Here is a 23618-nt window from a genome sequence, read left to right as displayed (position 1 = left end):
CAAACCCTAGCCGCCCCCTCTCCTCCATATTGCCCGCGTAGCTTAGCGAAGCTCCGCCGGACTTCTTCACCGCCACCGAGCACCACGCCGTCGTGCTGTTGGATTCAAGAGGAGCTACTACTTCCGCTGCCCGCTGGAACGGGGAGGTGGACGTCGTCTTCATCAACAACCGAACGTGTGACCGAGTACGGAGGTGCTGCCCGTTCGTGGCGCCAGAACCGATCGTGATCAAGATCTTCTACGCGCTTTTGCAAGCGGCAAGTGATCGTCTACCGCAGCAACAAGAGCCTCATCTTGTAGGCGTTGGAATCTCTTCAAGGGTGAGACTCGATACCCCCTCGTTGCTACCGTCTTCTAGATTGCATCTTGGCTTGGATTGCGTGTTCGCGGTAGGAAATTTTTTGTTTTCTATGCAACGTTATCCTACAGGGGTATCTCCGGAAATTGGGCTCAGATTGCCCAAAATCGACTCTTCAACCGGAGCTTCGCTTTCTCCGACAGGCTGAGCCTGATCCGGATCTGCGCCGTTTTCCGGTGCCTCTACCTGCTCAGGACCAGCTCCGGCTTCTTCAGGGGCGGTTCCGGCGGTATGGGCCAAGAAGTGTACGAAGTGGCACCTCGCTTTCTAACACCTGGGAGACCTGTGCGGATCTCGCATTGGTCTTCCACCATTGTTTCTGCACAGGCGGATTGGGTGGGCTTTGAAATTTCCGGTCCGAGGCGGAATCTTCCTTGGGAAGCTCCGCATCTCGTATCGGATCTTCGCGACAGCGTCCAGCTCTGCGGCGGTCGCGTCTGCGTTACTTACCGGTGGGTTTCGTCGGAATCGACGGTTTCCCGATGAAGATGTGAATGCCGCCAATTGGGACGATGGAGAGCTTGACGGGTTTGTCCTAGCCTAATCCAAGACTCATCCGAGGGACGATCGGCAGATTCCCCGCGTAAAGGACGCGCCCACAACGATGGTGTCGTCGTAGCTTCCCATGGCGGAACCCTCCTGCTCCGGCCTCCGTACGCCACAGCCCCACGGTGGGCGCCAACCGTCGTTGCCTAATCGACGGTACCTCGGAGGAGGGATCCTCACGAGGGGGAGAAGAAGTAGGGGCCATAGGGCGGAGTGCACACGGGACGGTGGTACGCGAGTTACCCAGCTTCGGAACACCTGCACGATGACAGGGCCTACTGCTGCTTGTCTGGAATTATCTGGGCGCTTTCGCGTTGTTACAATGAGTTGTGGTTGTGCCTCTAGGGCTCCCGGGATCTGGCTTATAAAGGCGCACGGATCTAGGGTTTACACGGAGAGTCCTAGCCGGAATACAAGTTGCCTAACTACGGTACAGAGTCTTGCCGTGTACGTGAAGGATCCACCTTCCTCCAAGTACGTGCTGGATCCGGATACTTCATGGGCCTCAACGGATCCGGCTTCCTTCGCAGGTTGGTTAGGATCCGGCTTCCTGTTCCTGGACTGGACCTCATCCTTCATGATCTACAGCAACTGGGCCGCCCGATGGGCCACATGCCTCACCACCAACTATGGGCCACCCGGGCTTGCCGGATCTAGGCCACGCCGTTGATATACCCATAAAGTATACCCACAACATGTAGGGTGTTCCCTTTCTTTTTCTCTCTCCTCTTTGTCAACCCTATGCCCATTTCCGCACCTTTTTGGATCCATCACACCCCCACTCTGCCCAACAAATCTTCACTCGGAGCTGAAGAGAATGTGGTGCGTATTACGCGGCCAATCAAGATCAGCCATGCACCTCACCGGCACCGGTCAAATCCCCCCTCTTCTCGTGCCTCAACTTCCGGTCCCTCCTCGGCTCCTTTCACAAGCCTGTATCGACATCATTACGTCGCATGCTAAGATTTCGTTATCAAGTTTACTTGGACAAAAAAAAGGTATCAATGTTTTTTGCAACATTGAGGAAATCGCTTGTCGATGTCAACTCGGTCGGCTGGTGATTAACGACTAATAGGCAAAGCAACCGATTAACCGGGCGATAAGTGAGTTAATCCAACGATAAATGAGTTTATCGGCTAATCGGTGACCATCAAATAGCGATTAATCGGCCGATTAATCGTTGAATCGGATGAATTTTTGAAGAGTGTTTTTTTTTGAAGCATCGTGGGAGAAAATAGGAGCATTGGCAAAGTAGAAACACCTTTTGAAACGTCTATCTAGTTTCCGGCGAGACCGCCCCACGTGCGCTGAACCGGTCATCGCTGTCCGTGACATCACCATCACCTCAACTGATCAGAACGAACAACCACACTGTGCCGCCCAGCTGATCTAATCCATGCTTTCGAAATTTAAACCCCTCGCCCCACGCGCGACGTCACGCCGCAGTTTAACGGCTCTAATCAGCAGCGCTAACCGTCGAGCCGCCTACAGCCGAACGTTAACCGGGCTCTACGCGCGCGCTGTACGTACGTACACAAGGAAAGAAATACTCCCCTCAATCAAGAAAAAAAAAGGAAAGAAATACAGCAGCACGTATCTCCACGTCAGCCCACGCCGCTCGCGCCGGGTTCATCATCAGAGAGGAGCCAAAAAAAAAAAAAAAAAAAACAGAGGCTGGCTGAACCTGAACCCTAGGCAGGAGGAGGCGCCCCTTTTTCCCCCTCTCCCGTTCCCCCGCACACCCCGCCCGCCCGCCTCCCCACCCTCCTCTGCCCCGCCCGCGCCTCCGCCGCCCCGCCCCGCCGCGCGCGCATGGAGCCCAGCTCGTACTCCGGCGCCGGCGGGAAGATCCGGCGCCGCCCCTTCTCGCGCGCCTCCGCCACCCCCTACGACCGCCCCCCGGCCGCCGCCGCCGCGCAGCGCCTCGCGGCCGCCGCGGCTGCCGCGGGCAGCACCGCCGCCTACCAGGGCGGCGAGGGCGGCGGCGGGTGGGTGTCCAGGCTCGTCGACCCCGCGTCGCGCCTCATCGCGGGCGGCGCCTCGCGGCTCTTCTCCACGGTGTTCCGCAAGCGCCTCGCCCCCGCGCCCGCGCCCGCTCCGGCTCCCGCTGCGCTCGAGCCCCCCGCGTCCGCGACTCCCGGTGAGCATAGGCTTCCTCCTGCCCGCTTCCCCGTAGATTGACGCTTGCTGCTCTCGCGGTCCGTGGCCGCGGGCTCGAGCTAGGGTTTCGGGCCCGCTCCCAGGGCATGCTAGGGTTTAGCTCAGATTGCCAACCACCTGCTTCAGATTTCGGCGATTTCGACCCAAACAGCCCTATTGCTGCCTAGCTGGCACGCAGCAACGATTCCAGGAGGAAAATCGGTGCTTACTGGGGCCTTCCAATATTTTTTGGCCTCATTATTATTATTACTACTAAAATACTAGTCTATATTGGTGCGAATGTGTCATCAAATTATACATGGCTGTGCGCTACGAATAGTTACACACTTTGGGATAAATAAGTTGTCCTGGGCAGCACAGTCGATGTTTTTAAGCTGTTTAGGTTAGATCGCGTCAGTTCTTCTATAGGAGAGTGCGCAGCACCAATTTCAGGAGGAAAATAGGTGTTTACCAGGGCCACCTTACAATGTTTTCCACCTCATTATTATGTTTATTAAAGTACTAGTCTGAATCGACGTGGCATCCAATTTTTTTGCTACCTAACTGAAGCTCTACTTGTGATTGCATGGTAGTTATATCTGTCGAGCTTAGCTTGTGAAGCTGCAGTCTGACTCATCCGATGACCGTTTCATGTGTGCAGGTAGAGATGCTGACCCTAGCCAAGATTTGCCTCGGCCAACACACGTCGTAAGTACCACTCATGGTACAATCTGTTTATCTTCACCACCCCCTGTTGTTTCTCACTAGGGTCTGTTTCAAATGTTTCATGCAGGGTTTAACTCCAGCAGGTGCAATGGCGAAAGGGAAGGACCCTGTTGGCACGTCGGGTGACAAGGCATTGTCCGAAGTAGAGCATTTGCTAATGCGGAAAACATTCACCAGGTAAACTACTATATGCTTCTTCTCCTTCAACGTCTGGTGTTCTGCTAGCTATTTTTCTCTTGTAAAGTATCAAAATATGTTGATTTGCTCATGGCAAAATCTCAACTTGCTTGAGCCAACAATATATCAATCTAAGCTATTTCTCTTTTATCTGTTTCGGCATTTTCTTTGTTTCTCGTTTCATTGTTCAGTGCTTGGGACTATTTCCACCTGAGATCCTTTGCGACATTATCTATTTTTTCCCACTGCCTTTGAACCTGTTCATGACGATGAGATTCTTCTGCGCAGGGTTGAGTTTGATCGTCTCACTGACTTACTGCGTGCAAGAACTGTAGAGCCTGACTCGGCTGCACAAGTGGAACACCATGTGGATAAGACCGAAACAAGAACCCGAATTGATGGAACAGGAGGCTCCACATCTCATGGGATGGCTGTAGATCATTCTCCGCCTGCTAATGTAAGGAGTTGTTTTTCTCATGCAATTTCCTTTTATGTTAGCTGTAAGTCCACAAACATGGGTTAATGGATAAATTTACATCGAGGCAGTAGTAGCGATCATAAACATATCTGACAAGCGCCATGAAGTGTACTATTGTTAATAGTTTACAATGTTGTCTCAGTGATTTATAAGGTCAGGTTAGGGATGATTCTCACTTGAATTTGTTAGGTCAATCTTAACTCATGAAAGTTGACAACATGCTTTGGATTAGTACAATTTGACATCTGAATCTGTTTCAGTTGTTCAAATTGAGCTATCACGTGTCCTCTCTGAGACCTCCATTATCACGTTACGACCTCTTTTGAGTCACTTATATACAATGTTAGGTGCGCAAATTTGCAGTTCCCCAGTTCACAGATTTTATCTGCGCTTCAAACAAAGCAGCGTGGATTTTGCCTTTTAGTTTTCTTGATTTTCCTGTCTAACACAATACACTTTGTAACTAGTTTTTCAGTGTGCAATTTAAGCAAGCATAGCTTTACTTCCGTTGATATTGGTTAGAGTTTTAGTTGGCTGTTTAATTGTATTCATATTTGGTTTGCAGGTTCCTATTCGTGGTGTTACTTCCCCTGCGGATCTTGCAAAACAATATATGAGCTCCCGTTATTTGAAAGAACCCCAACCTAGTAGTTCGCGGAGTCAACTATTTCCTGGTAACAAAGCGGAAGCAGGCAACACTGGTTATTACAGGGCTTCAGGAGCACCACTTGTTCAGGAGCTGAAAGAATTTAACAATGAAAACCCTAGACTTCCTATGAATGGCTATATGTCTTCAGGATTACGTGGGCGTTCAGCAATATGTAGAATGTCCCGCTCTCCATATTTTAAGGTACTTCTATTTACTGCACATCATTCCCTCTCCCTCTCCATAGTTACATTTCATACATGTTCCACCTGTCATATTCTTGGCTTTGTATGGTGCATGAATTTTCTCCCAGTTCAGTTGAATGATTTACTCAACTGCAAAATTGTGGAAATTGTTGGCACTGAATTTCTTTTTTTATGCTAAGCAGGGTCCAAGCTCTTACAGTGATATGAATGCTTCGCCATTTTCATCATCCCACGCACGAACCCCAAGTTTGGCTGGTGACGGCAGGAAGGTAATTGGTTAAGGATTTATATATACTAAGCTACGTACTGCAGTAATATATTCTTGTAGATGTTATATATTTAGTTTGTCAAGCATGCAGTTTGTTGAAGATCCCTTGAATCATCGCGCAGATTATGCTTGACACCATGTAACAATCTACTCTTTTGACATTTTCATGTATGGATGTATTGTTGCATATCCTAACATTTATTAGGTAGAAAGTAGCAGGTCATCCTGTTTGATTGAAACTTGTTTAGTATTGTGACAATGACCAATTTAGACTCTATAAATTTAACATCAGTGAGGAATGTTCTCCATCAGATTTTACATGTCCTGGACTATTAATGCCAGAGCTTAAATTATCAGTCTTCCTAACAGGTGTTGAAACGAAGAGCCGACTTCGAGAGTGAACTTGGGTCTGTGGGCCCCATACGCAGAATTCGCCAGAAGTCGAATATGATGTCTCATTCTAAAGATGCCAAAGCGAGTCCGTGGGGAAACTTCCCTCCTAGCCGTACAATTGGTTCAAACTTTGCTGAAGGCAGTTCACCTCATCAGGAATCTCCTAGTTCAAAAAGGCTATTGCTTGAGACTGGCCAATCTCTGCGAACTGTAGAAAAACAGAGATATAGCGAAGATGGAAAATCTTCGAGTGATAATGTTCCTCCTGTCCCACGTCAACCAAACAAGATGGCTGAGAAGATATTTGAGCAACTTAACATAATAGCTCCGTCACCAAAAGACAAACAATCTGGGCAACGATCTGTTGCTGGGAGTCCAAGTAAATCCATGTCAAAACTACCTGTTTGGCAAGACAATGGGCCAAAGGGTGTAAGTGACCCCAGTAGTTCCCGTCAATTTCAAGATCTGGATGGGGATCGCCCCAATGATTCAGATCTGAATGGTTGCACATTGAACAAGGACAAGCTGAAGAAAGATGGATCATCAAAAGTTCCTTCCAACATGTTTCAGGATTCAGTCAACAAAGAAATCAAGTCTGATCATGTTGCTACGTTTAATAAGCCTGCCATTTCGTGGAATTCAGTTTCTGCTACTACATCACGGAAGCCAGGCTTTAAAATGGCTGTTTTTGAGGTATGGCAGAAAGATCAACTCTATGGTTTTCAGTGCAAACTAGTCATATGTGCACTTATGACCTCACATTATGTTTACAATTTCTGTTTTATAGGATTTATATGAGCTTGATGATGACCAGGAGGCCCCTGTTCAATCAAAGAATTCGGTTATTGGGACAGAGGTGAAGACAACTGAGCAGAAGTTTAACTCGAAGATAAATGAGCGGAAAGTTCAACTTAATAAATCTGAGCAGAAAGTGGAATCAACCTTTTCAAAGGAGAATGCTATCAGTTCTTCAGTTAGTGAGCAGCCTAGAACATCCACGTCAAAAGATGTCTCTTCATCAGGCTTGTTTTCGTCCAGTAATCCTGAAAAGAAGGACACCTCTCATGTTCCTGCAAATAACAACATTGGTTTTACATTTCCACATGTACCTCCTGGGGACAATACTGAGGCTACTGGTTCAGCAGTTCCACTTGCTTCAAATAAAGATAATAAACAGACCAGTGCTTCACCCTTTATGTTTGGCGCGAAGCCGTCCAGTACATCAGATCTGGAAACATCGACAACTGCTGGTGTAAAAACCGAAGGAAGACTTGGGGAGAGGTGATCCTCTTGGCAACCTTATTTTTTTCCAGTTTTCCTTAAGCACCCATGTCATTACTTAATTGCATGCTCATCTTTTTGGAGGATAACAAAAAAAAACATTATGCTAGCAGAATCCATTATATATGATTCCATTATATATTGGTTATTCACTTGAGAAGCTCCTATATATATTGGCTATTCACTTGAGAAGCTCCTTTATATTGGTTTTTATTCACTTGAGAAGCTCTTTTCTATGGTAATTTCTCATAAAAATAATATAGTTATAGTAATGGCTGAAGGGCCTGCACCAAATTCAGCATGTACTTGTAGTGAAAAGTTTGTCTTGGGGTTGTGTAAGATATTGCAGCTATCCTGGTATTTGTATAGTGGAATGGAGTTTTATACTGTGGGATTTGTAGGACTTAGTAAGGGTATATTTTGAAAAAGAAGTGCGTCCTTAGTCATGTTCAGTTATTATGGGCTCATAAAGATATCAGAATTAATGTTTATTTATTTTGTTTGGTGGGTGGACTCTTATATACACAACCTATTTTTAATCCGTGAGATGTATTTTTTTTTACTCCCTCCGTCCATAAAAGGATGTTTCAACTTTGTCAAAATTTGGATGTATCTATACCTATTTAGTATCTCGATACTACATCCAAATTTGGGACACTCTTTTATGGACGGAGGGAGTAATAGCCAAGTGAAGAGCTTAAAACTGGACCCTCCTTATGTTTATTTATTTTGTTTGGTGGAGTATCTGCTAATGCATTTTGCTTTTTTATGTTTCTAGTGTCACCAAGCCCACATCATTGGAGAACACTAATTTAGAGAGAAGGAACGGAAGGGAAAGAGCAGGAGATGTCCATAAATCACCTGACAAGGTGTTACCTACAGCTTCACCAACATCGACTCCACCTCTCCATTTTGCTTCTGCTGCATCTACACCAAGCCTGAGCAATGGCTTGTCGCATGCATCACCACCAAAGTTATCAAATGTCACACCCACTGATAAACCTGCTGTTAGCCCAGCTCCGTCCACAAACATTGCCAGCTTTGCTGTATCCAGTAGCAGTCCACCTATTTCATCACCAGTCCCTGCATTTCCAACTTTCAAATTTGGCTCCAGCACTTCAGCAGTAGCAGCAGCTAAATCAGAGAGCACATCTACAGAGACAAAGCCAGCTAGCACTTCATTCTTCGGTACTGTGGGCACTTCAACTGAAGGCAAATCTGTAGCCCCAGAACCAGCCAGCAAGACATCATCAAATCTGAATAGTGCATTCAATTTCTCATCAAATATCACAACCTTTTCGAGTTCTCCACTCACATCCTCTTCTACTTTCTCGAGCACTGCAACATTTTCGTCTTCTCCTGTCGTGCCTTCAGGTGTTGGAATTGCGTCAACTAATTCTGCACCATCTACTACAATGGCAACTACTTCTGGTGTCCAGTCTGCTTCAGCACCAGCGTTTGCATTCTCGAGCTCAGGAAACAGCATGTTTGGGTTCAGCTCTCCAGCTCAATCTACTGGTCTGAGCACAACTGTTGGTGGCAGTACTTCTCAAGCATCTGCTGCTAGCACGATCTTTGGTAGCAAGCTGCCACAGCCACAGGGCACAATGGCACAGAGTTCGGCCACACAGTTTAGTTCTTCATTCCCGACTGTGGCTACCGGAGCGGCAGCTTCATCATCTGGTCCAGGTAGTGTGTCTTTTGGAGCGGCAGGGGCATCCTCATCAGGTCCGGGAAGTGTTTCTGTTGGAGTAGCAGCTTCCTCATTTAGCCCTGGTCTCTTCTCGTTTGGAGCAGGGATTCCGTCATCTGGTCCTGGGACCGTGTCTTTTGGAGCGGCACCTTCCTCATCTGGACCTGGGACTGTGTCTTTAGGGGCGACAACTTCCTCTTCTGGGCCTGTGTTTGGTAATTCACCATTTGGATCTGGAGCTGCATTTTCAGCAGGTAGCTCTTCTGCAGCCTCGTCCTTAACAGCGGCAAGTACAAGTATGTTCAGCAGCAGCACCACGGCTTCATCGCCCGCCGCTTTCAGCAACCCATTTGGTTCAACTCCGTCCCCTCCCAGCACGTTTACATTTGGCCAAACAGCATCTTCAGGGGGTGCCTTTTCATTTGGAGCGAAGTCAGCGCCAGCTTTCTCATCCCCAAGTCCTCAAGTTTATTCCTTTACCTCGGCAAGCATGAATTCATCCACACCGCAGCCTGTATTTGGGGCGACAAATGCCAACACGGCCTTCGGAACGGGTTCTCCTGGAAATGATCAGATGAACATGGAAGACAGCATGGCAGATGACACGAATCAAGCAGCGCCACCGCAAGCGTCTGCACCGGTATTTGGCTCTTCGATATTTGGGCAGCCAGGAAATTCACCTGCTGCTCCAGTATTCGGGCAGCCAGGAAGTTCACCCGCTGCTCCGGTATTTGGTGCTCCAGCTGCCCAGCAGCCTGCCGGAGTTTTTCAGTTTGGCGGTCAGCAAGGCTCGGTGCAGCAGCAGAACCCGTCATTCGCACCTGCTGGTGGTAGCCTGGAGTTTCAGGGTGGGAACTTCTCGTTGGGCAGCACGGGTGGTGGTGACAAGTCCGGCAGGCGGATCATCAAGGCCAAAAGGACACAAAGGAAGAAATAAGCTTCTCTGTTCAGTTGTGCATTGCATGGTGGGTAGTTTGGATGGGGCGCTGTTTGGGAACATATTGTGCTTCTCATCTGGATTGGAACCTGCAGAGACGGAAGATGATTCGTAGGGTCATACAAGTTTGCCAGCATCGAAGCTGTTCCCACTCGGTATATCTCAATGGAGGCTGGGATTCACACCTCAAGGTCAGTGTAGAGTAGCCACTCATATTATTTTTCTACTTGGTCAGAAGGCTGAAAGTCTGCGTCGGCATGTTGTAGTATGCTTGTGCTCTTGGGGTGTAAAATAGAACAGAGAGTTGTATGTCGAGGTGTAATTTTGTCTCCTTTCCTTCCCCTGCCGTCCACTTTTTGTTTGATTATTTGAGTCCGATATATGTGTCTGGTAGTCAGAATTGTACTGTTGTATTATTCTTTTTTGTTTCACACTGAACAACATGCTGAGGACTCTACTATAGTTTAGAATCACCTGAAGCTTCCGGGATGTTTCTGCTTTCTCTATAGTACGCGGCAAGGTGCGCGATTGTTTACTGTATCCGTGCGAGTTGTCTCGCCAGTCTGTGTTATCTCCATGAAGAAAGTGATTGATCTTTTGCCATCCATCTGCTTGACCTGTTCTACGGAGAAAAAGGAAGCAGCCAATCACGCATCAGGCGACATGCGTTGAATTTGTAATCACACGTAGGCCACAGTCGTGTAAAGGAGATCGTAAGGAAAAGGAGGTTCTACTGGGACGTTACCGGCCAACCTGCTAGAGAGAGATGGCGATGCGGTTTTGGACTTGGGCGACAGCGGCAGAGCCCAAAGCGCGGCACGACCTGGTCTTGTCTCTTGCCAACAAGGAAGATGGAATTGACGCGCTTTGGCCCCCGATCGCGGTTTTAGGCACTCCGCCGAGGAAGAAGCCCGGAAACAAAAATGGCACGAGAAAACAAACAATTTTTCTTGCCAACCCGTCCCCACTTCGCGCCCTCTTCTCCCCCTTCACCGTGCCGTCCGGTGCGGTGCCATGTCCAGATCTCAGATAAGTAGAAGCAGACACAGCTCGCTAATCATTGCCGCTTCCTCCTCCTCTTCTTAACTCCGAGGCTGCAACCATCTCCTCCTCGTGGATTTCTTTTCTTATTTCTTGTGTTGTAGTATACACGCATACCTCCCGTCACGTACTGCTACTAGGCTAGGACTAGTACTTTTTGTTTGGTCTACGCCTTCGTCTTGGATACCACGATCCCCACTTCCTTGTCCCACTCTCCCACATCAATACACCATCGGTTACCACCGGCGGCTTTGATCATCGCGTCGGGGCTGCTCGTCGACGGTTTTGTCTGTTCACGTCTTGGATTCTTGGTCCTGCTCCTCCCCCGCCCTTGATCAATTTGGCTTCTTCTTGCTCTCATTTGCATTCCCCTTTGACCGCTTCTTTCCTTGGCCCCGCCTGCTGCCGGCTGAGCACGAGGGGCCACCAACCATCCTAGCTCACCGTGTTCATTGAACAACTCTTCTTCTGTATACTTTGTTTGTTGGCCGGTCCGTTACTAAAAGGAGGAGCGATCGTCGGGTCATGGCATTCTGCGTTGCGGTTTGAGTTCTCATCACAGGATGGAAACCGTTGACTTCCATAGATCATCATCTAGCTTTCCTCGATTCAGCTGATCTCCTGCCGTTTGGAAGGTGATCGTTGCCGGTTGGAAAGCGCAATTTCCTTCTCTGCTGCGTTAAGCTCCGGTGACCCGTGAACGTGAGCCAAGGAATATACAGTACGTCCGGTGCGCCGCAGAGGATCACGAGGGCCTCCGTGCTGCTTCTTGGATCCGTGCCGGGTACTGTCCCGTCCCGGCGATCTATAAAGATTCGAGCTCTCTCCGTCTTGTCTGCTTCGATCACGAGCAGCTGCCGCGCGCAGCGATGGGCAACACGTGCGTTGGCCCCAGCATGGGCAAGAACGGCTTCTTCCACTCCGTCTCCACCGCGCTCTGGCGGGCGCGCCCCGAGGGCGACGCGCTGCCGGCCGCAGGCGCCGCTAATGGCGTCGCGGACCAGGCACCGCCGCCCACGGACGTGCCTCTCACCGTCCACAGCATACGCAAGGCGCCCGAGCCGGTCAAGATCGCCTCCGCCACCACCACCACCAAGGCGGCGGCGGAGGCGACACCCAAGCCCGCCTCCGCGGCCGAGCAGGAGGCCAAGTCGTCCTCCGCGGAGTACAGCTCCAACGACTCGAGCTCCAACTCCGGCGAGCCCGGCGCCGCCCGCCCACCAGCGAACCGTCCCAAGGTACCCCCGGTGAAGCGAGTCTCCAGCGCGGGCCTCCTCGTGGGCTCGGTGCTCAAGCGCAAGACGGAGAGCGTCAAGGAGAAGTACAGCCTGGGCCGCCGCCTCGGGCAGGGCCAGTTCGGCACCACGTACCTGTGCGTCGAGCGCGCCAGCGGCAAGGAGTACGCCTGCAAGTCCATCCTCAAGCGCAAGCTGGTCACCGACGACGACGTGGAGGACGTGCGGCGGGAGATCCAGATAATGTACCACCTGGCGGGCCACCCCAGCGTCATCTCCATCAAGGGCGCCTACGAGGACGCCGTCGCCGTGCACCTCGTCATGGAGCTCTGCGCCGGCGGGGAGCTCTTCGACAGGATCGTGCAGAAGGGGCATTATACCGAGAGGAAGGCGGCGGAGCTCGCCAGGGTCATCGTCGGCGTCGTCGAGGTCTGCCACTCCATGGGGGTCATGCACCGGGATCTCAAGCCCGAGAACTTCTTGTTTGTTGACCAGACCGAGGAGGCCGCGCTCAAGACCATCGACTTTGGCCTCTCCGTATTCTTCAGGCCTGGTGAGTTTCTTGTTAATTCGTACAACTTGCATAAACTCTGGTTCATATTCAAAATATCCCATGCCATCTGATTTATTTGTACTAAGAAAAAACAGTGTTCTTCATTCAAGAAATCGCATCGCATCTAGAGGGGCAAGCGATGTTATTTGGCATTTTGCCACCATGATTCTGTGTTGCTTCTGTTCCTTGATTTGATCCATAATTCAGTTACATGCGCACATCCCATCCAGATTGATTGATGTGACCCCACACGCGCTTCAAAATGACAAAACTTACCATATCAGAATTGACCAATGCAGTGTGCTCTAATGCTTCAAGTACCAAAAAAATGGAATGCAATGTGGCACTTGGCACCAAATATAGTTCAAACAATTCAGCAACATTATTTCCTGCAAAATTCCGTCATTGCACTGTAACCACATACAGTTTGATTAAATATTGGAATTGCTGTGGGATATGGCAATTGTCAGCAAGTAGGAGTTCCAACCACCAACATTGCTTTCCTGAATTTGTTTTGGCCGTTGAACTGTAACCATTAGCAGCTTGGTTGCACATCTTTGTCATCCTGCAGTCTGCATCACATCCAAAAGATAGCAAACCATTGTAATCTATACTAATGTGGCTCTTATTCCAGGTCAAATATTCACCGACGTTGTCGGAAGCCCTTACTATGTGGCGCCGGAAGTACTGAAGAAGAAATACGGCCCGGAGGCAGACGTGTGGAGCGCCGGTGTGATCATCTACATCCTCTTGTGCGGTGTGCCGCCATTCTGGGCAGGTGAGCATTTTTTTGAAATTTGAGTTCTTTGACACAACACTGTACAGTAGTTCCCTGCCAAATGTACTTCTAGACCACCTTTTCTGATTATACAACATTTGCTTTTGTGAATCAGAGAACGAGCAGGGTATATTCGAAGAGGTTTTGCATGGGAAACTTGACTTCCAGTCAGATCCATGGCCAAGCATCTCTGAAGGTGCCAAAGATCTCGTGAGGAGAATGCTTCTCAGGGACCCCAAGAAGAGATTGACCGCGCACGAAGTTTTGCGTAAGTCACTGAATTTCCCCTCACATTGCCAGATAAATTCAAGTAGTTCACAGACAATGAATGATCTTTTGTGAATTGCATTGCTTAGAATTCTGGTTATCATCATTGTTTCAGGGCATCCATGGGTACAGGTTGGTGGTTTGGCTCCTGACAAGCCCCTGGATTCGGCCGTTCTATCCCGAATGAAGCAATTCTCGGCCATGAACAAGCTGAAAAAGATGGCTCTCAGGGTAAGCAACAGCTGTCTTGTGTGTTTGTTTCTCCCTCTAAATTGTCATCTTCCCTTTGCACTCATCCAGCAAGCTATACTGCCATCTGGAGCTTTGTCTACATATGGCAATGCCAATTGCTTGTCCTGACACGCATGTATGTATCTGTTCCAGGTGATTGCCGAGAACTTGTCCGAGGACGAGATCGCCGGCCTGAAGGAAATGTTCAAGATGATAGACTCGGACAACAGCGGCCAAATCACGTACGAAGAGCTCAAGGTCGGTCTGAAGAAGGTGGGGGCCAACCTCCAGGAGTCCGAGATCTACGCGCTCATGAAAGCCGTAAGTCACTGAATAACCAAGATTCAAAATCTTATCTGAACAATGTCGTGCGTGGGTGTCTGACGATGGGACGATGGAACGTTGGCAGGCTGACGTTGACAACAGCGGTACGATCGACTACGGCGAGTTCATCGCGGCGACACTGCACCTGAACAAGGTGGAGCGGGAGGACCACCTGTTCGCGGCGTTCCAGTATTTCGACAAGGACGGCAGCGGCTACATCACCCCCGATGAGCTGCAGCTCGCCTGCGAGGAGTTCGGCCTCGGCGACGACTCCATCCACCTCGACGACATGATCAGAGAAGTCGACCAGGACAACGTACGCCACGAACCCTTTTCTTTTCTTCTTCAAGGATGCGCTTGCCAAATCTCGGAATGCTTTGCGCGCGACTGAAACTCTGACGAATGTTTTGGTTTTGATTTTGACAGGACGGTCGGATAGACTACAACGAGTTCGTGGCGATGATGCAGAAGCCCACGCTGGGGCTGCCCAAGAAGTCAGGAGCCGGGTTGCAGAACAGTTTCAGCATCGGGTTCAGGGAGGCTTTGAGGATATCTTGATACTTGAAGGAGGAGCTAGGTAGTGCGTGCTTCTTCAGTTCTTCTTGTACTCGGTCGGACACTAATTTGTGCTCGTCCAAGACGGTTCTTGTAGAGAAATTGTGACTTTGTGGGGGCGATCTGCATTTCGTAGCGATGAAATGAATGGCAGCTCCTGGCTGGCGAGTAGCGGAGGATCGGGACGTGTGTGTAGAGGCAAGGCAGGCAGGCAGGCAGACATGGTGATTATTTGTCACTCCTGGATGGGTTCAATTGTGTATTACTGATAATAAACCACAGAAAGATTGTTTTTACCTCCTTGTATACAGTACAGTTAGCAGTATAGTAGTATGCAACTCTTTTTTTTTTCTTTCGTTAGAGCATCTCTCCGTTAGGACTTAGGAGTAAAATCTCACTCAAAAAGACTTTTTATAGAGGAGAGAGAAATATTTGTTTGTGTATTAAATCCGCTCCTATTTTTTTTGTTTGTGTTAAAAATACAACTATCTAATGCCTCTAAATAAGTCGAACATTGTAATTATAATCGCGACTAAGATAACAATAGCACCCGCTGAATATGTAGGCATATTTCAATCTCATAGGGCATTTTTTTTAAAAAAATTCTTCATCTTAAACTTGCATCTGTCTTGGTCATGGATGATATCTGCTACATGAAACTCTTTTTTGCATATTTTTCTGATCTTCAATTTTGTCCGAGTCTTCTTCACTGCCTACTTCGTCTTCCAGATTGCGTTGTGAGTTAGCTTGAACTTTTATTCGACCTTTACAACCATTGTAAAGTTCAATCCTTCGACGGTAAACATTTTTAGCTTGAAGAAAATGTTTCCACTCGTTTTTCCCCGATATGGGGGGATCCTCCAACCTATGCATCAATAGATGAACACAACCGTTTTATTTATTGTATAGTTCGAAATATTCAAGTCTAAATACAATCACAAAACAACCGTCGTATTTGCACTCGATTTTTTACATAGAACCCGTGACAATGCGAAAATAAAATTGAATGAGCCTAATTTCACAAAAATCCCAAACAGTCAAACCCTAGAAATCATACATCGTAGGAATCAGAGGTGCTGCCATGGAGCCATGGAGCAGGACACCATGAAGCTAAGTGATATATGGTGGGGATGGAAGTTCTCCAAACTTTTGGCCCAACTTCCCGTTTTGTCCACAGAGTTGCACCATGCACACCTAGGTGGTGGTTGGATTTTAGGGATCTATTTAAGGGGCCCTTCTTCCCAATGGTTTCCACCTCTTTTGGCAAGTCTCTTCCCATTGTTGACCTTCTTAACCTTGCTAACTCTCAATCCCTCCAATGTTTCTTGCATACTCTTTGAGAGAGAAAACATATATCTACATTTCCACCAATCAATCTATCCTCTTTGTAAGGGTAAGTTATTGGATCTAGTTCTTGGAGTATTTTCTTTATTCCCCCCTTTGTTTTTTCTCTCTCATATTCCTCCATACCATTAATTGATTTGGTGGGATTTGGAGTGAGGACTTGACCACTTATTGTGTTCTTGCTATTGCATTGGTTTGAGTTCCTCGTGAGCATTTTTTCGGGTAAAAGTTTGTGTGCTTGTTACTCTCTGCTCCGTGTGGAACCTTAGACAGATGGTGTTGCCACGAAGCTCAATCTTGGTGGCTTAAAGCTCGTGGTAATTCTTGGGATCTTCCAATTAAGTTGTGGAGATTTCTTAAACATGTTGTAAAGGTTCGGTTGCCGCCTCACGTCACCTCTTAGTGGATTGGTACATTTCACATTCTGTGAGTGCTCGAGGAGAATAAGGTGAGCTTTGATGGCACTTTATGAGTGTTGTGCATCCACACCTCCCGAACTTGGGGATATATCTTTGTCTCTGTGTGCCTATTCCTTTTTGTACCCGAGTTTTTTTACTTATACATTTATCTTGTGATAGCTTTAGTGCTTGAAGTTATATATCTTGCTATCACATGTTTTTACATCTCATTTAGCATTTTCTTTTGGTGCACATAGTTGAGCCTAGCATATTTAGGTTTTTTGTTTTGATAGATTAAACGCTAGTTTTATTTCCGCACTTGTTCAAACCAAAATCGTAATAGTTTTAAATCCTTTACTCACCGCCCTCTAGGTGACATATAGGTCCTTTCAATCACATTCAAAGATGATGGCAACAAATTCATGGAAGAATCAAGAACCGAGATCCAAGAAAAGCTGAATAGCTGAATCTGAAAGTAGAAGCAAATCAAGATGTAAGTTTGTTGTTGTTGAGTGCCTTCATTGTGAAGGGAGTGGCCACATCAAGTGGCATTGCCGCAAGTAGAAGAAAGACATCGAAAAAGAAAAACTTACTACTAAAAAAAAGGCATTGGTAGTGATAATATGGGTAACTGGATAACTTTTTGTAAGGGTGACTAGATTACTTTTGTATTTGAAGAGATCATTTTCATTATTCATGACGAAAACAAGGGAATATTTGGTTCTATTTTTGAGGAGAGGATAACATAGGTTTCATGAGTCAACCCTGTGAATGGTTATGAGATGGTACGGATTTAGAGTAGCACACTACCATATATGCTACATCCCTTCAACTACATAGTTGTTGTGAGAATGTGAAAGAATGATATGGTGGAAAAGGATAGCATTTGGAAACTTAAACTATACAATGTTACTTATCAAGTATATGAGGTATGTTGAGGCTTATCGTCTCACTTGGAGCGCTTTATGAAGGTTGATGCTTCAACAGTTCTAGAAATTGTCACTACAAACTCACTACGAGGACATCTTTGGCCCTAAGTAGGTTCTTGGGGTTAATGAAAAGATGATTGAGGTGACTAATGTTTGCTCAAGAATGATTAGTCCATTGACGCTTTGGATTATATTTAGAATAAATGATTGATGTGGGACACGAGCATGATATGGCATATTTCTACATGCATGTTTGTGTCCTCTTTGTAAGGGAAAAGCCAAAAGCCCATTAAAGTTTTTAAATCCGACCAATCGGTGTCCCATTTTGCAAAAAATCACATATACATATGCATCTCTATACATACAAACAGTTATGAACAAGTTTTGTGCGTTTCTGGAAGAAAAACGAGAAGAAAAAGAGAAAAGGGGCTGCACTGGGGGTAGGCTACCGAATTGGGTCTACTGGGCCGCGCCCGCGCGTGGTGGAGACTGGAGACTGGAGAGAAAAATTAACATCTCCACTCGATCGCTCGAGTCATACGGACGCGATGGGACTCCAGGCTCTTCGTCTTCGAGAGTTGACGCGACGCCGCGACGGGAGTCACGCGCCTACGCGACAGTTACTTCAGCCGCCTTCCTCCGAGCAGATCCCTCCGGTAGTCCGTCTCCAGCTGCCGGCCCGCCCGCATGCGGCACGCCCCTGGCCCTGGTCATGCAGTACAACACCCGGCGTCAGGTCAAGGTGCCCGCATGCTCCTGGCCCTCTGCTTCCTCGTAGCTTCTACGTTTTGGTGATACTGCGGATTATGGTTTTGTGGCCGAACCGCTGAGAAGAAGTAAGATGGACAGGAAGGGAAAAAAACCCGCACCTAAGGGAGGAGGTATAATTATAGGAGATTTTGTTATTTGCCAATTGAATAAAGTTTAAATTTGTAAATTGTGAGCTCTATAACATGGACAAACTACTAATGCATTTCTTGTTTTTAATTCTAGATTTGAATAGATATTTTATACCGCTTGCTATCTAAACAAAACATCCAAGATGGCTATGCTTAACATCATGGAAAATATTAACGTGTCAAGACAAAAAAAAAATTGCGTCTACTTTTTTTATGTTCTAAAGTTCGCCCGACCTCAAGTTTTCTCCGTTCGCCACTGAGCTACCTTAGGCTGACTTCTTTTGGGCTTATAGAGTAGCTTCTAGGTGGCAAACCGCTGAAGCCCAAAAGATCAGCCCAATTTCTACAAGCTTTCTCCCACCGTGAAGCCCATTTTCTGTGTGTAACGAGAAACTGGTCCAGAGCAGTTTCTGGGGAGTTTCCCGAGCTTCTCCAGCCCGAATCGACGAGCCTGGACCAACGCGCATCGCTCCAACCCCACCTCCCGCATCGCTCCATCCCCGATCTCCCATGGCGATTTGTTCCGCCCCCGCCGCCCCGACCTAGGGTTCCGCCCCCGCCGCCGCTCCCCGACCGCTCACCCCGCCGTCGTCGCCGCAGCTCCGGCAGGGCAGCAGCGCCGCCGCCCCCGCCGCATCCCTCCTTTTCTCGCCCCGCAGCGGCCGCTTCCCCATCTGCAGCGCCGCCGCCCCCCGCCGCATCCACGCCGACGATCTCTCTGCTCCGCTCCCGCCGGCCGACCGTCGACGCGTTCCTCCTCCAACGGTGATCTTCCCCACCGACGCCGACCTCCAGCTCCATCGATGTCGTCCTCACAGCCACCGGTACTAGCTCCTTCCAACGTTTGTTCTTGTTAATTTGACATTGTGCTAGTCATTGATCTTCTGCTAGTATGATTCTACTAGTAATGCCCGCTGTGCTAGTCATTTGTTCCTTGTATGATTCTGCTAGTATGGTTCCTCTAGTGATTGATGTTCTGTCCTACCATGAAAGTATGAAACCATCCATGGAAAACATGCAGAAAACCCGATTCTGCTTGTATGGCTCTACTTTTTTTTAACATAATGCAGAAAACATTGGCAGATTAGATGGTCAGAAGGTTACCTAACAATTATGTCACCCGATTTCCCCTTTCCTATATGTGTACCAATAAGGAGAAGCTTATTTTAACATGCACATTTATAACTCAAATAACACTTGGGTTGGATCAGCAAATACGTATTTAACTAGACATTGAAACCCGGCAAGTAATAAGAGAAATTATAATGATCAGATCCTCATGTACGTCTACAAGAAAGTATGAAACCAGAGGATATATTTGCCGAATATCATGCTTCCAAACAGAAATATAACTTGTGCATCGTATTGCTATACTTGTGTGTCTCTATCTATTGCCAAATATGTGCCAGGGTATGATTTAGCATGGAAAAAATGACACATTTTTTACATCAGCAATAACCGATTCATAATCCTATACGAATTCATTTGCCAAATTAATGTTGTCATTCATCTAGATGGACAAGCCGTGTTTTTCTTGATGTGTGCATCGAGGAAGTGAATGCAAATAATCGCCCTGTGCAAGTTTTGAATGCAATTGGTTACAAAAATTTGGTTGAAAATTTTAACAAGCGCACAAAGAGGAACTATGATCGGAAGCAAATGAAAAATAGATGGGAAACTCTCAAAAAAGATTACACGGTTTGGAAGGGATTGATCCAACATGCGTCCGGTCTAGGAAGAGATCCAATCACTCACACCATTGATGCTAGTGATGATTGGTGGACACATGAGATACAGGTACTGATATTTTTATATGCTTCTATACGGTTGTTATCTTGCTATGATGTACTGATGTTTTTGTATGCTTCTATATGTGCAGATGTGTCCGGAGGCAGCCAAGTTTCGGATAGCCCCACTGCAAGACGAGGAGGACATGAGGATAATTTTTGACAAAAATGCTGTGACCAATGTGACAGCTAGAGTGCCTCCATCATCTGAAGATCGAGCTTCTCAGTCGAGGATCAACATTGATGAAGTTGAAGGCTCGGGGTGTGAAGGTGAAGATGAGACTCTTGTTACACCTTCGCGTGCACGTGGTACAAAGAATAAGAGATGCCCTTACTCACCTAGCCCCGCAGCAACACCAAGATTGAGAACTGGCAGTGGCAGTGTTTCGAGGTTGGACCGTGTCATTGATTTAATAGAAAAGAAAGCGAAGGCGAAGGAGGATGAGAAAAGTAGGAATTCTGTGACGTCTCCTGGTCCTGGTATTGATCCTGTGAGGGAGGAGATTAGGAGAATGCGAGCATTAATAGTTCAAGATGGAGCAAAACCTGGGAGTGATGACTACTTCTATGCCACACAAATTTTCCTCACAAAGGAATACCGTGATGTATTCACTTGTTTAGAAGAGGAGGTGGAGCCTACTGTTAGGCTTGATTGGATCAGGAGGACCTGGGCACAAAAGAACAAGGCGTAGTCATTTGAATTTGTGTTGTTGTGACTATGTCATTTGAAATTCTATTTGTACCAGTACATGTCAACCTATGTCATTTGAAATTTTATTTGTACCAGTACATGTCAACCTATGTCATTTAAATTTCTATTTGTACCAGTACATGTGAACGGTTGTTATTGATTTTATATTGTCATGAATTTGTACCAGTACATGTGAATCTATGTTGCTGATTTGATTTATCTACATACAGATGGATTCTGGCAATGATGATACTGATGATGATATGGATATGTATTATCTTCTAGCGGCTTCTATTGCAGAAGAGTGTGAGAAGGCCCCCTATGCACCCAGAACATTGCCTTTGATGACAGGGATACAATATGTCGAACAGAGGATGAAGAATCCAAAGAAATTCTACAAGTGTTTTAGAATGAGGAGGTCAGTTTTCACAATGCTGCATGATACTCTTGTTGCTAACTATGGTCTGGAGTCAACTTCTCAGATGTCCAGCAAAGAATCACTAGCTCTGTTTCTATACATGTTGGGAGCTCCTGGGTCGAATAGTCAAGCTGCAGACCGGTTTGAGCGTAGTGTTTCTACTGTTAGCAAAAAGTTTCATCATGTGCTAGATTGTGTAGACCGTATGGCGGGTGATTATATTACACCTAATGATCATACTTTCACCCAAGTACATGATAAACTGAAACAACCAAGATTTTGGCCCCATTTTAAAGATGCCATTGGAGCGATAGATGGAACACATATTCCTGTCCAAGTTGCGGAGAAGGACAAAATCAAATACACTAACAGAAAAGGTTTTACAAGTCAGAATGTCCCTGCAATATGCGATTTTGACTTGAGGTTCACATTTGCTGTTCCCGGATGGCCCGGGTCTGTTCATGATACCCGTGTATGGACTGATGCTCGGCCTAGGTTCCACAATTATCCGCACCCTCCTCATGGTAATCCTTTTGCATATGTAGTTACTACTCACAAATATCATTTTTTAGTTCTTATATATTTTTTACTTGTAGGAAAATACTATCTTGTTGACTCTGGATACCCAAATAGAACTGGTTATCTTGCTCCTTTCAAAGAGCAGCGGTACCATGTTCCAGATTTTCAAGGTGCGCCTCCGCAGAACATGGAAGAGAAATTCAACCATCTTCATTCGTCTCTACGAAATGCCACTGAAAGAGCATTTGGCGTTCTAAAGTTGAAGTGGCGCATTCTACTTTCTATAGCACATTACCACGACCCTCTGACACAAACAAAGATCATCACTGCATGCATGTGTTTGCATAACTTCATCCGAGATAGCAAGTTGTACGATGACCATTTTGACAGGATGGAGAGAAGCTCATATATCTATGAGGATAGCGCGTCTTTTCCTGGTGGACATGCTTCTTCTTCATCTGATGGCGTAATGGGTGCTCTACGACAAATTATTGCTGAAAGTTTGGTTGCTTGAGTTGTTATTGTTGTTGTTTCGGATCCATTAAGACATTTATTTTATTTTGGCATGTACCAAATTATACTATGATACCATATTTTTATTGGCGTCTGACTTCTCATAATTTTCTTGATTCAATTACACTTCATTATGCACTAAAAAGTAAGGTATATATGATATCATCACTTATTTAAAGCACACAACAAATCTTGGGGCTTTATATACATTTTACAACTCACTCATACAAATGAGCTATAATTTCAGAAGCCCAAAAGAATAGAAGAGCTTCTAGGAGCTTCTAGCCACCACAGCTTCTTCCCACCGAAACAGAGAAGCTGGCTTATGCATAAGCAGAAGCCCAAAAGAAATCACCCTTACTTGCGTCCTGGCTTCTCAGGTAACCTCGCGCGCACGCGTTGGTCACTGCTGAATTCGCTGGGGAGTGGGTACAAGTACTAGACCAACAGCAATGAATTACAGACGAGATCTCCATCACCAGCGGCAGCCCCTGCTCCTATCCCTGAACCAGACACGTGAAGGTGAGATCGTGTCTTGTGAGATGTTGTCAGTGTCTGACCCCAACACCACAAACATCAACACGAAGACGGCCCAATATTGCACGTTGGGATGGATTCAGATACTGTCGCCTTGCCCGAGAGTCATGTTCCGTTTCCTGCGATCTTGTCTTGGACACAAACCAGTGGTCCATCTTTACGCACAGTTACTATAGATACTTGTGTGCCCCCGCAAAAGAAAAGATACCTGTGTAGAAAACAAACAAACAATGCTACCGTTGCAATTTTCAGTTGGAGCCTAATCTGTGCCTAGAAGTGTACTACTCCGTTGTTTTTTTTTTGACATAACACGGCACTTTATTGATCACATAACATCAATACAGAGAGTCTCCCGGATGCAATCCGGAGCAAAGTTCGAAATAAAGCCTAAAGAAGAAACATCACAAGTCTTAGCCAGAATGTGTGCCGCCTTATTCAGAGATCGATAAACATGTTTGAAGATAGCTGAATCGAAACGCCCAACAAGCATCTTGATGTCCATCACCACAGAACCAACAGGAGATCGGTCCTGGCCCAATGAATTGACTCGCTGGATCAGTGATAGACAATCAGAAGCGAAGATCACCCTTCCATAGCCTTTGTCGATCGCAATGGACACCGCACGCCGCAGCGCTAGGGCCTCTGCCAACTCCGGCAAAGTGAAGCCTTGCAATGGCTCACTGGCCGCCATCAGACACGCTCCAGTATGATCACGGAAAACTGCCCCCATGGCCATACGGCGCCGATCAGC

The 23618-nt window shown here is 46.9% G+C and overlaps 1 protein-coding gene across 1 annotated transcript; it reads left to right on the top strand.

Moving 5' to 3' along the window:
• The first annotated feature begins 2621 nt into the window (after positions 1-2621).
• Positions 2622-15128, top strand: LOC127346773 (uncharacterized). Its single transcript, XM_071828953.1, has 16 exons — positions 2622-3044; positions 3705-3751; positions 3837-3946; positions 4235-4403; positions 4990-5274; positions 5459-5545; positions 5914-6630; positions 6725-7218; positions 7997-9846; positions 11574-12677; positions 13312-13455; positions 13571-13723; positions 13838-13953; positions 14107-14274; positions 14363-14593; positions 14704-15128. The coding sequence occupies exons 1-16, from the start codon at positions 2717-2719 to the stop codon at positions 14833-14835; spliced, it is 6135 nt and encodes a 2044-aa protein (XP_071685054.1). The 5' UTR covers positions 2622-2716; the 3' UTR covers positions 14836-15128.
• Positions 15129-23618: the final 8490 nt, after the last annotated feature.

This window comes from Lolium perenne, chromosome 4 (assembly GCF_019359855.2).
Source record: "Lolium perenne isolate Kyuss_39 chromosome 4, Kyuss_2.0, whole genome shotgun sequence".
NCBI classification, from domain to species: domain Eukaryota; kingdom Viridiplantae; phylum Streptophyta; class Magnoliopsida; order Poales; family Poaceae; genus Lolium; species Lolium perenne.
This window is presented reverse-complemented; position numbering and strand designations above follow the sequence as displayed.

Bases quoted from the DNA above. Each gene is read 5' to 3' on its own strand.
- LOC127346773 (XM_071828953.1), top strand. From the start codon at position 2,717: ATGGAGCCCAGCTCGTACTCCGGCGCCGGCGGGAAGATCCGGCGCCGC. The intron at 4,404-4,989 runs GTAAGGAGTTGT...TTTGGTTTGCAG, and splicing joins ATCATTCTCCGCCTGCTAAT to GTTCCTATTCGTGGTGTTAC. The intron at 13,724-13,837 runs GTAAGTCACTGA...TCATTGTTTCAG, and splicing joins GACCGCGCACGAAGTTTTGC to GGCATCCATGGGTACAGGTT.